The following is a 17,471-nucleotide window of genomic DNA, read 5'->3' as shown; positions in this document are numbered from 1 at the left end:
TGTTCCAGATGTGACCTACAACCTGAACTAACCTTGCCTTGTAATAACCAATTAACTGATATGTCAAAGAAAAAAGCTTTAAAAACATACTAGTCATTGAAGAGGCTATACAAGTCATTGTATAAATTAATTATACTTTTACAGATTTTTTAAAATATATTAATCAATCCAGGCAACAGAATATGCAGAAATTAAGACGCTGAATAAAAAATGAAGAACTGGCTCATTCCCATCCATTATTTTACTCTAAGGAAATTTGTTTTATTTGGTGTATCCTCCTGTTTTTCTCCTGAATTCATCAGCAGTGGTGTATTGTGATCTGTTCTAGAGAGGTCACAGGTGTCTCACTGTTAGCTCGTGTAAGTAAGTACGGCTCCACACTCAACCCCTCTAGTAAATGGCCTTCATTGGAGTGCCCTTAACTGAAGACGACAGCAAGGTCCTTTCAATTATGGAACTGTAGGATGACTGTGAGTGTGTGAGTGTGTGTTCATGAGATGATACACACACCTGAGTGCTCTTTGCCATATAACTGGGCTTGTCGGATCACATTAGGTCAAAAGTATTAAGCAGCCTCCTGATATTAACCTGACTCTTTAAAAGCACATATCAAAATGGATATACACACACAAATGCACATCTACAGTGTATCTGGACACTTAAGTCACACTCTATGCACATTATATTAAAGCTAAGTGGCATCTGCAAAAAGATTTTCTAACTTCACTTTTAATTCATTCACAAATTGCACACTCTTGACAGTTTTGAATGAATTATGAGTGTTTTTAACAGTGCTTTCTTGGATTGCTTTCTTTGTAAAGGATACATATGATGCTAAAATGAAGTGTCTTACTAGGCAGCATAATTAAGTTACCAACCTTTTGGAACAGCCTTTGTGTCTCAATGATGCTTTTGGAACAGAGCAATCGTGGGTGTGTTTGAAACAGAGTTATAGAAAGAATAGCTGATTCATTTTCTAACACATTCAGTGTCATATTGACAAAAGAGACAGACAGAATTGCAAACAAAGAGGCAAGAGAGAAATACATGAGAAAAAAGGTCCTGACAGACGGGTATGTGCCATGGTATTATCCAGTTAGACACACACACTGTTTGTATGCCAGTCAGAGCAGCTGGTATTGTGCTGTTACAGCTCTAATGCCAGTCTGTGAGTGAATGGTTTGTGCTAGTGCCCATGAATGTGCCCGCTTTATGCTTACCATGATTATGAGAGAGACAGACATGTTTTTCTGTTTGGATGGGACTGTGTGTGTGTCTTTGAATCGGAGAGCTGTCTTAGCAGCGTTTCCCCGCGCGACAGATGGACGCTCCACATTTCAGCACATTGCCTGTTGCTGTGTGTGTTTGTCTGTGCATGTGTTTGTGTTACTGAATTTTAGGACGTGTAAAAGCTCATAGCTCAAGCTCATTTAAAAATGGTGTACAGTGGTTCCTCAGTGGTTCAACCTTTTTTAAATCAAGAACCTTTTTTGTAGGGTTATTCAGACATTTCATTACTGGACAAAAGTAAATATATTTCTTATGGTAAAGATATTTTATTTTATTTTATTGTGAATTACTAGGTTATATACTAATTTATAAACATATAAAATATTTTAACATTTTACAATCTGAACAAACATTGCCGTATCATAAAAAGCTTAAATGATCTAATATTTTACAAGACTTTTTTTGACCTTAACACACTCATAAGGGTCTTCTGGTGGCTTTTGTAAGATATATGTTAAGATAGAATTTTCTATTTGTTTGTTTGCTTGTTTTGTTTTAGTTATTTAGTTGTTGCAACATATGATTTTTGATTATGTTTTCTTAAATATGTTTTTCCTAATAAATATAAATATAATATTATGGCAAACTACTTATGTCCCTCAAAAACAATAATTCAGAAATTAAAAACTGTGTGTTTATAAACTTTAGTGTCATTAATATGCTACTACTTCTAAAAGTTCATAAAATACACTTCAAGTTCATAAAATACACTTCAAGTGTGCTATTCACTATAAAAAAAGACAAAAACTATTATATGTCCCACCTCTAGTTGCTGTTTTAACAAGAAGTATGTCAACATATAAGAAAATTTCTCTCATCAAACTATTATAAGGTACCAGTATAGATGTTTTCTTAAGAACTAGAATCAAAATATCTTTGTGGAACTTACAAAGGTTCTCCTGTGGCATCAGAATCTAATTGGATCTGTCTAATTTCACTGTCAGAGGTTTGGTGAACTTGAGAACTGATTAACAGGTCTATTTACAGTGATTTATCTATTCTGTATTAGCTTCTTAGAACATTCAATGGAATCCTTCAGTCCACTGCTAACCAATCATTTTTCTTCTTTTGCAGATTTTTTCTCAAGTTTTTCCTGAAATGCAATCAGAACTGCCTGAAGAATGCAGGAAACCCACGGGACATGCGGCGCTTTCAGGTAAACCATTTAGCTTTTAACCTTTTCATTCATTAGCACATTACTTCTGCTCACTTTCCATCCATCCTTCTAACTCTCTTAGTCTGCTTTTGCTGATCTGGTATGGTTCTGGATGTTTTTGTGTACCAGTGTAGAATATTTGGAGTAACGGTGCTCTCATTATTTTTTCATGTGTGAAATATTTCTTTATCTGCGTGTAGTTTTACTCTCTTCAGCATTTGATGGTATAACAAATCTGGCTCTGAGCCTGTAAACACACTCTACATAATTGCACAACAGTGTCACTCACGCGGTGTGCGTGTGTTTGAGTGTGAGACACTGAGTAAATAACCTATCACTGCTTTGCAAGAAACACAAGACCTTGACCTCTAGTCATTCATTGGTATGTGACCCTTGCTGCTTTCACAACACTCTTACACACAAGTATACACACACACACACACACACACACACACACTTTCACTGTCTCTTGCCACTACTTGTTAATTCAGTCCTTACACTGTTCTAACACTCATCAGACATGGATCATTAAAAACAACATGAATTGCATTTACTTTCTTATTACAATCTTTTAGAATAAAAGTACAAAATTTGTCATTGTTGTGATACTTACACAGCCTGAAGGTCTGGTCTGATTGTTTTTTTTTTGCTGATGTTCTGTTAGGGTTACAAGTTGACATGTAGTTGCAAAGTTACTTCTAGATAACAGAATGTCTGAAGTGGACTCAAAGCTACCTACAGGTTTTATTGAGTTGTCTCCAAAATATCCCGTTTTGTATCCTGTTTTAGATACCCGTTTTGGATCAGTATTCAGTGTTGAAGCAAGATATTATCTCAGCAGCTGTCTGTATAATTCTGTCTATAAACGAATCATCTGCAGCGTTCTACGAGTGAACTCACAGTGATTGTTTAATTAGCAGCAGAACGCAGTCATATTTTACACAGAAAGCGTGCAAGAATGCAAGAGAGAGACTTTCCATCACACACATACACAATGTGATGTCGTAGTGCGGTGGCCGCTTGCAGTCTCAGATGTTTCTTCTAAAATTCCTTATAGGAGAACAACAAATAAGACCCATGTTGAGATACAGTAAGAGAGCAGAGATGTAAATGTGATGTATTTTGCTAAACTCAAATGAATTGGTCAGATGTGATCTTGGAAGTGAGAAATATTTGAGCTCGTATTAAGATCTCTGAGCTTTTATTTTAGTTCAGATCTCTTCTTAAACTTTAGAGGAGAAACATGTGATTACTGAAGTACTCTTCTCAGGATAAAAATCTGAGAAGCAGGAGAATTAAAGGGATAGTTCACCCAATTATGAAAATTAGTCCATAATTTACTCACCCTTAAGCCATCCTAGATGTATATGACTTTCTTATTTCAAACGAATACAATCAGAGGTGTAATAAACAATTTTTAATATAACTCCGATTGAATTCGTCTGAAAGAAGAAAGTCATATACACCTAGGATGGCTTGAGGGTGAGTAAATAACAGGATAATTGATGATAATCATTTTTGGGTGAACTCACCCTTTAATATTGGCCTTCTGAAGTGAGTCAATGCTTTATGTAAGACAATCTAGCGTCAGCGTTAGTTCTGGCAGGTCGTGTTAGTCAAGCTTGCATCAGCTGACTCTCAGCTGATCCATGTCTACCTATAGGAAGTTAGCATTGCTTCATGCATTGTTATATTATTGATAAGGACTCCATTAGTTATGTGACTGACTAAGAACGAGTCAGATCTTCATTCCCCACATGAAGGGGGATAAGAGATCAAGCATCCACGTCCCAGCTGGCTATATGTTTTGTTCTCCATTCATCTCTGAAGGTCTTCAGGAAGCTCAGGGCCAGCACCAAGGGGGGGCATTTGCGGGCCACTGGCTCTGAGGAAGCTAAGCTAAGTTCCTTTTTAATGCTCTTAGATTATTGGCAACATGATTGTTAAGGCTATCTGTATTGTTTAGACTGTAGATGTTTTCAGTGAAGTACTTGTGCTAAGCTTATGTGATCATACTGACTATATGCCTTACTTCTGGTTGTTAGGAGCATGCTTGTTCCTAAGCTATCTGGTTTTTTTTGGGAGCATGCTTGTTCCTAAGCGGTCTGGTTGTTATTGGGAGCATGCTTGTTCCTAAGCTGTTTGGTTGTTATTGGGAGCACGTTTGCTCTAAGGTTATCTGGTTGTAAGTGAGAACATGTTGCTTAAGCTTTTCAGGTATTGGCAGCATACTCGTTAGGTCATCTGGTTAAGGGCAACATGCTTGTGGCTATGGCGTTTGCTGGTTTTTGCAACATTTTTGTCATTTAAGGGCTACATGCTTGTTGCTTAAGACTTGAGATTTTCGCTGTCATTTTGTGTTGAGGGTATGGCATATGGTTTTGTTTTGGGGGATTATTGATGCTCTCCCTGCTCTTATTCATGCTATGTTGCATGGATGTGCAGGGAGTTCTTGCCCATAATAGAACCATACCGCCAATCCAAACTGTATGCTAATTGTCAGTCATCTTTGACGAAAGTGGTCCTGACAGAAATCTAGCGTCAGTGTTAGTTCTGGCAGGTCACGTTAGTCACGACTCTCAGCCGATCCATGTCTACCAATAGGGATGCGACACCTATCACGGCACTCATATATAAGGTCCTTCACTATTATTACTATCTTTGCGTTGCTCAATAGCTAATTACCCACCTCCATCCCCGACTCCTCCCCTTGTCAGTCAGGATTCAGCATTCTGATTATCCTTGAATCAGACTTATTTCTAAAATGTTACATTAAAAATTGAACTAAAATGATATCTACAATATATTTTTGTTGGTTCTGTTTACCCTGGGGGGTTATTGCTGCTCTCCCTGCTCTTATCCATGCTAGGCTGCATGGATGCGCAGGGAGTTCTTGCCCAGAACAGAACCATACCGCCAATCCAAACTGTATGCTAATTATCAGTCATCTTTGACGATAGTGATCCTGACAGAAAAAATATCTACAGTGGTGTGTAAAAAACTTCATTCAAAAACTGCATGTTGTGTTTACTTGTGTTTTACTCGTGAAACATTAAAGTGTGACAAACATGCAAAAAAATCAGGAAGGGGGCCAACACTTTTTCACACCACTGTATATTTAAAACTTTATAAGCCATAATCTCTAGCTTCCGCCAACTGTCGTACACACATTCATGAGACAGTGGGGTTCCAGTGGATGACGTAGGACGTGGGTGTAGCGTAAACTCAAGATATGCCACTATGCCTACGTCCTACGTCAAACGCTGGAGCTCCACTGTCTCATGAACACGTGTACTACAGTTAGGGGAAGCTGGAGATTACTGTTTATAAAGTTTTAAATATGGATATTTTTTCTCACACAAATGCATTATTTTGCTTCAGAAGGCCTTTATTAACCCCTCGGAGCCATGTGGAGTACTTTTTATAATGGATGGATGCACTTTTTTGGGGATTTTTTCAAGATCTCAACCCCCATTCACTGCTATTATAAAGCTTGGAAGAGAAAGGATTTTTTTATTTTTACTCTGACTGTATTTGTCTGAAAGAATAAAGTCATATGCACCAAGGATGGCTTGAGGGTGAGTAAATCAAAGGGTAATTTTCATTTTTGGGTGAATTTTAATGGCTATTTCATTGCTGTCTAGGAGCAACAATTGAGATAATAAAATGAATCACACCTCAAGGAAGCATCAAGGACTGTGAGCAGTATAGGGAGAGAGAATAAAACGAAAGTATAAGTATATGCTTAGCCACGTCCCTTAGAGACTCACCTCTCTTCACCAAGTCCTTTCTTTTTTGAAGAGACAGAATTTCCTCTCAAAGCTCAACAGCAATTTAAATAAAAGGCTCTATGTGGGGTACCAGGGGGCCTCTGCAGCTTAAGAGGGCCCGTTTGTGCCACTCTTAATGACAACCTCCAACACTTAATACGTTATTTGCATTGTCTCAGCGCGCACAAGTACTGCCCGCTTTTTAATTGAATTAATCCGAGCCAACCTCTATCAGCAATCAGTTGGAGAGAGCAAGGCATTGTGGGATAGGCAGAGAAGTGTGTTTGTGTGCGGTGTTAATTAGTGTACAGCATGGAAATTATTAGAGACTGTGAGTGCTTTTATTGCAGCGCCGCTGGTGAGGTGAGGCTTCTATTACGGTTGTTGCCGCTAGTGGCACAAAAATTACACACTTTACTTCAAACTGACAAAATAAAACTCTTTTTCTGTCATTTATGCCCATAACCTTTTTTCACAGGTGGTTGTGTCGACGACAGTGAGCGTAGAAGGACATGTTCTGGCTGTTTCGGACAATATGTTTGTGCACAACAACTCCAAACATGGCAGAAGAGCTCGTCGACTAGACCCGTCAGAGGGAACGCCGTCGTATCTGGAACACGGTGAGTTACCATCAACATCAAGAGTTTAGCAGACAAATGGGATTGTATATACTTCTTTCTGTTGAATTGGCTGCTAAATGGAATTGGGAAGTCTTATTCGTTTTTAATGAATTGGACAGTTGATTTGAGCAAACTGATTCAAAATACAAAGTTTTTTCTGCCTACTCATCCCATCCCAATTAGTTTGCAACAGGAAGAAACGAAAAAAATAGCTTCAGAAGGAGCAAGATGAGGTTGGCTAGTTTGTGAACAGGGACCCTGACAGATCATGTAGACTCACACTTTATTATACTGTGATGAAATATGCAGTAAGCCTATGCAAGCCTCTGACAATAACCACACACACAAGTCTACATTTTATTAATAGTGTGTTGATACAAAATCTTAAACTCCATCCAGTATGTGTGAATGAGTTGCTGAGCGATAACGCTTAGCTGTCGGAGCCGTCCGTGAGCTTTGGCCCTTTAAGTCACTTCTCCAGTGGTGCGGAGATAGTAAAAGATGAAGCAGAGATTAATTAAAGCACTAACCTGTGCCCTCCCTCATTCCTTTAACCCATCCCTCCATCTGCAGAAATTACTGTGGGTTTAATTGAATGCAGGGGATAAAAATTATGCACAGAGCCAGATTAAAATCAAAAGCACAGATTTTTAAATATGGGACAGCTACTGTACCATGGTACTGATTAGCATCCCAAATGAAAACTGACTATGGTTTCACTACAAATAAAACCAAGAAAGAATGGTTACTATAGTTAAACCACGGTCACCACAAATTAACCATGGTTTTTGCTACACTAACCATAGTTTAACTGTGGTATTTGTAGTAAAACTGTGGTTATGCAAATGGTAAAACATCCAATACACCAAAAACATGGTTACTACACTTTTACTACAATAAACCATGGTTAATTTTCATGAGGGATATTCATGTATTAGATATTTTTATATGGTACTCTAAGGTACTGCTGAGAATACAATACTGTTTCTTACATGGAGACTTGATTCCAGTGGAGTTTAAGTTAGCATGTTGTTATCCAGTGGGGTTTGTTGTTAGCATGTTGCTAAGCTAGTAGCATGATACCCCAAAAAGCATACACATCACAAATAAATGCAGGGTAAAGAGCAATCTCGTATTGGTGGAAGAAGTGCACGCTCTGTGTCTCATTGTCTCACCGGGGGGGGGGGGGGTGGGGGGGGTTCAATCTGTGATCGTGTGCAGTTGTTGACGCTCGCTAAAGTGTGCATGTGCGCTGTTTTATCGGTACTTTCGCTTTCAAAATCGATTGCGTTCAGCAAGGAGGGGAGAGGATGGAAAGTGGGGGGCACAGTAACTCATTTGGGAGGGCCCGCGAGTGCCCCCCCTTGACGCCGGCCCTGCGCCACATCCATCACATTGGATTACTGACGACTGACACCTCCCTTAAATAATGTATTATTTCTGATATAATGCATCAGAATGCCATTTCTACCTAATTTGCTAAAGCTCTTAAAAATTCACAAAGTATTCATTTGAATAGGGTGTTTTTGATTATCTGTGTTTTATGGCTGTAGATTCTCTTGAGTTTAGCTTTAGCGTTAGCTTTCTCCGAGGCCATCTGCGCAAGACCAAGCCCACGCTGACGTGCTTTACAAAGACTCTTGAAGTATTTATCTAGATGTCCGACCAGTTCAATCAGTGTCCCATTTAGCCTGTCAAGGATTTAGATGTCCAGGGAAATTTGTTGAATCTGGATGGAAGAGCAGAACATATGATGTGGTGATTTACGGTCGTGGATGAATATGGTGTGATAAGCTGTGATGGTCTCTTGGGGTCTGTGGCCGCGTGCTGGCAGCATCAAGCGCTATCAGGAGATCTGTTTGCATTTGGATGAAAGACAGAAAGTACAGATTTACAGTTTGTATTGACAGTAAGCCTGTTTTTTTTTTTTTTTTTTTTGGTTAGGGTTTCAGTTTATTACATTTCAGATGGATATGCTCAGGACATCCGTTCAATCCACAACTTAGCGGTGCATGTTAAGTTTTAGTTTTTCTGTTTGGCGGCTCAGAAAATGGGTGAAAAGAATACCACAGCCCATTTTTTACATTTTGTTGTTTAGCGCATGTAACTGCTGTTATTTAATTGCATATTGTTAATAAGGTGCTGATTGAATTATGAGCAAAGGGATGATATTAATTGGGTTTATCATGGTTAAGGTTCTAATAGGCCCCAAACTGACCTCAGATCAGGTCTGAAATGTTTGATTAAGACAGCAGCAGTTAGAATAAACTCAATGAGTGAAACTCCGATAACAACAAATGGCTTGATGTAATTATTTCCTGGAGCTGGAGGTTGGTGTGTGACCCCAAATACTCCAGCCTACAGCATTAAATGGGTTTTATAAGAAAGGGAAAGCAGGAAAAATGGCTCAGCTGAGCGCATCCCAGCGGAAGACGGTCTCTCTGTCCCAGAGCACCAAGCACAAACCCTAGGGACATGGAAAGGGGATGCAATCTGTCCATGGTGTGCACTAATGTGCTATTTACCTTATGTGGGCAGTGAGTTTAAATTCGCTGTATGGTTTCTGTGATTTTAGTTTCTACTTTTAACATGGTTTTAATCAAATTGGCTTTACTCTATTTTCAAAAGTTCTTTTGTATATGCTATATTCACTTTTAAATGTATTAACAGAGAGACAAATAAAAAACACAACCATGGTGTTGCTACAGCCAAGCTCCCCTACAAGAATTATTGCCCATAACTATTGCTGGCATTAATATTAACAGTATTATAAATATCAGTTCTGTTATGCAGTGTCTGTGAAATTAGTATTCTTGTATTTTTAAATAAATATTCTAGTAATATTTTTTTTGTTATTTTGTCACATACCACAGAACAACCCACTAAAATCAATTGCTAATACTAATAGTGAATATTTATTTATTTACTTACTTACTTATTGACTTATTAAACTCACCAAAATATGGAAAAAAAATAGTTTTAAAAGGTGTAATGAAAAGCTTTTGAAAATGCAGCCCATATTCTCTTAAGTGTGATATTATGATAAAAGAAAACATCTTTTAAAATGGTTAGTTTAATTTTCATCATCTATGTTATGTTGTGTGTTTTTGTGTCGATCAAGTGTAATTGCTCAGATGTGCATTGCCCTGTGTGCGTACCCCTGTCCTTTGCTTTTGTGTTTTGTGTGTGAGACTTTTTACATTGTAAATTAAACGTGTGTGTGTGTGTGTGTGTCAGAGCAGCATGGTGAGCAGATGGCTTAGAGAAAGCCACAGAAAGTTTAATCCTATCAGATGGATTCATGCGTCTCCATCTGCTTAATCCAGCTACCATTTCAGCCTCCGCCAAAAACCTCCACTCACGCCAAGATTACCGCCACAGATTGCACCTCATCTTCCCTACTTTACCACCCCACCAAACGCCAAAGTGTGTGCGTGTATGTCTCATTTCACCCTTCAGGTCTGGATTTCTTTCCTTTCTAGCATCTGACAAAAGCATGACATGTAAAAAGAGAAGATTAACATGTGTTTACGGAACACGAGAAGTTGTTCTTTTCAGTAATCTAAAGCTGCTTGTGATTACGATTTAGGGATGTTTTTCAAATTACAAATGGGGGGGGGGGGGGGGGGTAAATATTGGCCACAGATTAAGTTTTTGGCCTTTGGGATGTGGCAAGCCTTTGTATTTGAAAGCCCAGATGTTTTTTTTTTTTTTTTAAGATTTAACGAAACTCCAAATTCCAAATGACTGACATTTATCACTTTAACAGATATAATTACATTATATAATACTTAGCAAATCATTAGTAAAAAAATGTTGTCATTAGTTAAAAATGCTTTATATAGTCACAAATACAATAGTCATTGTGTAATCACAAATAAAACAAAAATTAAAATTAATTAATAAAATAACAATAATAATAATAATTGAGAGTTAATTATTGAAATAGTATCAATGATCATGACATGATCTTGACATGACAAACTGCAAAATAAATTGTTGTGGAAATATTTTAAAGAATTTGAATACCCTTAATTCTACGTATAAGTTCTACACATCCCTGACCCCTTACTTTTTCACTTTTTCAATATGTTGGCTAATTTGAGTTATAAGTATTCACAGCTCTATTGGACATATTTGACCACACTTAGATCCATTCCAGGGAATTAAAAAAATATATATATAAATAAATAAATAAGAAAATAAAACACATTTATTACTGATTTACCTATATAATCAATGCTGAAAAACAATTAATTAATTTTTTTATACTATTTTGGTTTTTTTTTTTTTATTCTCTATCATTTTTTTGATTGTATATTTATTTCAGCCATCAATCATTGTTAGTGCTTCTTAAAAATGAATATGGTCAAATATTTAAAATATTTCATTTTAATCCAGAAAGGATTATGTGTTTATGAAACACATATAAATACAATTTAATTATATTCCAGTTTTAAATGTGCTTCTGATTACAGATAGCCTGGGATTACACAAGATTTGTATTTTAAAGAAAACCAGTTCGAAGGGAGCATAGTTTGCTTTTTGGGTTAAAGGAATTTATTAATATGAAATTTGAATGGCATGACAATTAGATTAGACTGTACAAAAATTGAAATCTACACGCTAATACACACTATACTCAGTCACGCAATGCTGATGTTGTTAACATTAATAATTTGAGAATAAAGTATAACAATAATGATAATTTGCACGGTTTGATGTGATATGAGCTAACCGATCCTTAGATTTAATCACCACTGGTAGCGCGATTTATTGTAATGCTTTTTTCCTCAGTTGGTCAGAACAAACGTGGCAGACTTGTTACTTACTTGTTCAGATGACAATATACAGTGAAAATTCTTATTTGGGTCATATATTCCAAGACGTAGGCTAGAATCTGTGATTGCAAAGTACAGTAAACATCCACACCGGTGAGGTGAATGACAGACTGACACACATACTCCTAAAAACATTAGATTCATCCACGCTGGAGCCATGCCGACTCCCAACTCACGCAAACAAGATAATTCAGTAAGTAACTGCAATTCCAGGTTTTCAAACATAGATGGCGACAAAGAGGCAAAACTTGCGGACTGCAGCTTTGAAGAAAAAAAAAGAAAAGAAAATAGATTTATTACAGATTTACCTATAAAATCAATGCTGAAAAAAATAACAGATTAATGAAATGTATCATACTTTTTTTTCTTCAAAGCTGTCATTGTTATTGCATCTAAAAAATGTTTTAGTTGGACTTCATGTGTCTGATCATTGGGCACTGCTGTTTCTCAAGCTGCTTGACTCTTCATGTTCACTGTAACTGCAACAGCTCAGCTTAGCCTAGCAAGGTTACAATATATCTTACCCGACTTGCATCTCACAGCGTGTGGATCTAACAGTCACGCTGGCCCAACACAACCCTTCCTCTCTTTATATCTCATTACTGTGAGTGACGCTTTGGCATTTGGGAGCTAAATGCAGGTAAACGCCGGCTGGCTAAATTGCTTTCTTTGCCCCCTGCTAGCACGAGACTCTGCGTCTCGGAGGGGAGCAGACAGCTCTAATAAGCAAACTGACCTTTCTCCGTGGTGGTCCCTTTCTCACTCAGCCACTGATCCACGGCCGCCGTGGAGAGCAACAAACAGAACACGCTAAACGAGCCGCTGTACCTCGACGCCCGGTGACAAAAACACGTGTCTCCTACAGCAGGAGGCCTAAGGTCACCTTATTTACACCAAGACATACAACCGCACTTTAATGGTAGTGTCTACTCTTAGGATACGTGAAGAATTGATAAGCAGTTTGGCTGTGGGTTTTTAACTAAATAACAATTTACAATTTTACTCAAGATCTGCAATATATATATATATATATATGTATATGTGTGTGTGTGTGTGTGTGTGTGTGTGTGAAATGTCAAGAACATTTCAACCACAATTTACACATATTTTAAAATAAAATGACCAACTCTTGTTGACAATTTTGAAGCTTAATTGGAAATTGAATACTGTAAAACTTTACAGTAGACATACAGTAGAAATATTTTTTAAACTTAAAAAACTCTGTTTAGATTATTGTAGTTTATATAAAACATGATAACACTGTATTTTACTATCTTACTTGTTCTGACTATATTAATAACAGTAAATGATGCATAATTAGAAGCAATTAACCCTAACTAAACCCTACTCCTAGTTAGATATTAAGTACATGTTCTTAATTAACATTACTCATTGCATGTTTTGTATAATTACACTGTAACAATGACACCTTAACAATAGAGTGTAACCAAACATGTAAAATATTTAGATATTTGTGATTGATTTTCATATTTAAAGATCAAGAGTCTGGGTCTGGGATGGTGTAAAACAATAAAGTGAATAATAAAACCATGATAAAACGTTTCCAAAACCATAGTTTCTGATTATTTTAATGTTGTCTTTAAAATTATGATTTTTTTTTTTATAAAAATCAACCATATGGACATTGAAAGTGCAGCATAAAAAGTTGAAGAAAGACCCCAAACCAATGGCAAACCTATCCTAAATCACTAAATCAGCCTTGGAATTATGATTTCATCATCAACTGTGACTTATTCCCAAGTAACAATATTAGGTATTGAGGTTTTTGCATCTTTCTAGCTATAAAAGAGTAAATCTATTGGCAGTCCTGCCCATAATTTGAGGCAATGTCTCACTGTTCTGCTACAACCCAAGCATTTCCTTACTGTGCCCTCAACGTATATACCAGCTCAAGCATAGAGTTGGACGGGAATTCTTGGTGTAAGTGATCTACGAGAGCTGTGAAAACCACCGACACTTTTCCAGAGCCTGTGGTATGGGACTCTTAGTTGAATCCAGCTGTGTGAGCTTTCTTAGTGACATTTGTGTGTTTTTGATTTCCTGCTTTGAGACTGAGAGGTGTCAAGACTTCCCTCAGACCCCAGGAAATAAACTGCACTCGAATGGCACCTTTAACCCCGAAATCTGCAACCCTCACAATAATGTTGATCCTGAATGTTAAGAAGTTCTCTACAAAACCTCTAATCATGGTCAAGTAATGTAAATATTGGATAACTACACTAAGCACAGATGATTAAAGTCGATTTTCATTTTTCTCTTTTCTTTAAATTGGTCCTGTGGCGTTTCTGGAAGTAGCTGCACCTTGTATCAAAGCCATCAGTCCCAGTGAAGGCTGGACAACAGGAGGTGCTACTGTCATCATCATCGGAGACAACTTCTTTGACGGGCTGCAGGTCATTTTCGGCACCATGTTAGTCTGGAGTGAGGTGAGATTGCAAGTCATATATTGCCATCTGTCCAGCTGAACTTTGGTTTTTCTCACTTCTTATCGCTACAGTGTGAGCTCTTTAGTAATTATAGGTATTTATACACAAAGTGTGGTTCTAGTACATTTAAACTTTTTTATGATTGCATTGACAATGAAACATGCATTATTACTGACAGAATCTTAAACATTGTTTGAAACTTGCCACCTAAGGTGTATGGTAATTCAATGGCCCGTTGTCAATTATTCCTTACATGCTATTTTCAAAAAAAAAAAAAAAAAAAAAAAAAAATGGATTAGTCAAAGTTAAACCAGTCTACATTTAGTTTAGTGTAAATGATATCTTAAATACAACATTAATAAAAGTCCTTCAGTGTTGTTAGCTTAATGCAGTTACATCTGTCACCTTTCCCGAAGCTGTCAATGACACCCATTTTTCTATCAGAATACATTAGCGTTGTGCTAGGCCGATATTATGCAGGTGATTAAGTTACTGTGCTTAAGTGATTAAGAAATGTGATGCTTTCAATAGCTGCTCAATTGTTTTGACATGTCTTAGTACAAGAAACTGAGCAGCTTGCTTAACGCTGGCTAACTGCTCAATGGCGGCGGGTTTAAAGGTGCTCAATTCAGTGGTGGCGAATCACATACACAAACACATTGATCTGGAGTGTTTTGTAGTACTTCTCACTTCAGACCGCCACTCTTCATGAGCACTATACTGAGTGTTCATCAAGCACCAACCCTGATACAAATGTCCCACTGCATATTCAGCTAACCTCTTTGATCTGCTGATGCTAAGTGCTAAACGAGCTAATGACTGTGTGTGTGTGATGAACTACATCTGGTCCCGATTAAATACACTGTGCTGAAATCTCCCTATAGCGGTTCCTGTGGACCTCATAACCTTGTGACCTTTACCTCCTGACCCCATGACCCCCGTACACGGGGGGCCCATCAAGAGCCACGTAGTTCCCTTCAGCTGCAGTGCCAGCGGGGATCTGATTACCACAGATAGCATCTAACGAGGAAGGAAGAGAACAAGAGCAGGGGAGGGTCCAAGGAAGATCTGTTTCTTTCATTTCTTCTCCTCCTACCCATTCACCATCTTCTGAACACAGTCATGTTTGTCTGTCGTTCTCAAATAGCAGCATTCATTAACATTGTGCTTCGAAGACGTCCTTTTGTGGACTCCTAAGGGCCCTTGTGTCTTTCTATAGCATGTGCCGTATGTACTGTAGTAGCCAAATGGGCAGTTAGGAACAAATAGCCAATATACTGTGATGACTGTACTGGATTTAGTTTAAACTTCGGTAACACTTTAGATTAGGGAGCACATTCACTATTAACTAAGAATTTCCCCTCAGTAATCTCCTAATTTGCAAATTGATTAAGTAAGGTCGTTTTTGTAGTTATGTTTAGGTAGGGAGTAGGCTTAAGGGATCTAGAATATAGTCATAGTTACATACTTGGCCACACACCACTTCCCTTTCCCCTTTCCCTTTCCCTTAATTTTGTAGTCAACAGTTAATTTCATTAGTGTGCTACTCCTACTTTTCCTGCCACTAATGCGCTATTGAATTCAGTCAACATTTCTCTTGACCTCTTTTGCCAGTTTGGATTTATTTTTCACATATTTTTCACATTTATTTTGCTTTCTATGATTGCCTTGGCTAGAATTTGGCCGCAATGAGCTCTCTCAAAAGGAAGCATAACTTTGCTGGCTACATTTTGTACCGCTTTTGCATCCGGAGAGCGTCTAATGCCATAAATGCTGTCAAGCTAGGAAGTTCACTTGTTTACTGTTTTGAAATTAAGTTTATGACTGTGAGAGACAAATGTTCAAAGATGTTTCAGACAACAGCTCATATGAACCACATGCATATAGACCGTGAGATGCTGAAAGACAGTGTGCTGTTAATTACGTCTCTGAGGAACTCCACCTGTCCTCTTCCAGCCTTCATCTACGCCATCCCTTCACCACCCACCATAAACAGCCTGATACTGATTAGACTAGATTCATACACTCACGTACAAACACACACATGGCACACACACAGTCAGATTGTTTACTGATCAGAACTGGATCAAAGACCATAATCAGCCAGAGCAAATGAACAAACAAAACACAACTAACTTCTGCCAACAAATGCTGCTAGAATTTTTCTCAGAACTAACTTCACTGTTCTGAGACTTTTTCAATAACTTGGGTCAATGTGAATTTTTTGTGGATTTATGAAGTCTGTATCTGCTGCCTTTCATCTCACAGCACAGGATAGTCACTGGTCAAGTGTTTGGGACTGTGTTTGTTGACATTATTTTCCTGACGCTTCAGAGCTGTTAGTCAGTCACAAGGCATTTACGGTTCTAATGATTGGCTCAAAACAACCGAGCTTCAGAACTGAGTGCCCATTGTCAAAGAAGGTTGATATCAATTCTCATACTTCCTGTGCCAGCCAAGCAACTGCCATTGAGGGGAACGGAAGTGCCATGTGTCTCCAGGTATTATAGACCTCCTTGAGTCTAATGTCCTCTCTCTATCTCATTTTCTCCTCAGCTCATCACACCTCATGCCATCAGAGTTCAGACCCCTCCACGTCACATCCCCGGGGTCGTAGAGGTCACGCTCTCCTATAAGTCCAAACAGTTTTGCAAAGGCACACCAGGAAGATTCATCTACACAGGTAAGCTGTTCATCTTATAACAAGAAATGGTGTCTTTGTTACACGTTTCATGTACTTAAACACTAATCCTAGCACTTACCATATAGTAAGTACATTAATTAATTACTCCATACTTAAATGTATAATTACACTGTAACAAGGACACTTTAAAATACATTGTAACCCAAGAAACCTTTATTTAGTATTATCATTGGTGTGTTATTGCTTTTTAAAATGTCATTAAAAATAAAATAAAATCCCCTTGCTCTAGAAGAGGAAGCTATGTTCTATCTAGAGAACGAATAGACTAGAACCAAACAAACATGCAAACCCCATTTACATTTTCTAATTCTATTATTAAGGTTGTATGTTTCAATGCAGTGAACAGTATTGTCCAAATGTCTGAGTATGTACAGGATGCATAAAATCCTATTCATATCTCTTAAAAAAAAAAAAAAACACTTTTATCTAAAGAGATATGCATAGTATTTTTTTTTTTAAATCTCAGTTTTAAGTTTATATGTATCTTGAGTATACTTTATATATAGAGATTTTTTTGTGTATAGAATGCATAGAATTATTTGCTATATGAAGGACTGCTGTTGATTTTTCTCACAAGCACACACACACACACACACACACACAAATCCACGCTCTGTTCCGAAGTACAGCTTTGTTAGCTTAA

General features: G+C 37.6%; 1 protein-coding gene across 3 annotated transcripts in view; it reads left to right on the top strand.

Annotated features, from left to right (window-relative positions):
- Positions 1-17,471, top strand: part of LOC306856158 (transcription factor COE1-A-like) — a gene marked incomplete at its 5' end in the record, with an annotated part of 126,601 nt that overhangs the window by 80,703 nt on the left and 28,427 nt on the right. For 2 of the 3 annotated variants that reach the window (XM_079395209.1, XM_079395207.1), the window contains 4 exons: positions 2,365-2,446; positions 6,695-6,836; positions 13,994-14,124; positions 16,681-16,807. In XM_079395209.1, coding sequence (XP_079251335.1) covers positions 2,365-2,446; positions 6,695-6,836; positions 13,994-14,124; positions 16,681-16,807 — 482 coding nt within the window. Of the gene's footprint in view, positions 1-2,364; positions 2,447-6,694; positions 6,837-13,990; positions 14,125-16,680; positions 16,808-17,471 lie in introns of all 3 variants that reach the window. The other variant, XM_079395208.1, reaches the window with a different exon arrangement.

The sequence above is a fragment of the Barbus barbus genome (genome assembly GCF_936440315.1).
Source record: "Barbus barbus genome assembly, chromosome: 36".
In the NCBI taxonomy this organism is placed as follows: domain Eukaryota; kingdom Metazoa; phylum Chordata; class Actinopteri; order Cypriniformes; family Cyprinidae; genus Barbus; species Barbus barbus.
Note: the sequence above shows the minus strand (reverse complement) of the source record. Positions and strands in the feature narration are given on the sequence as shown.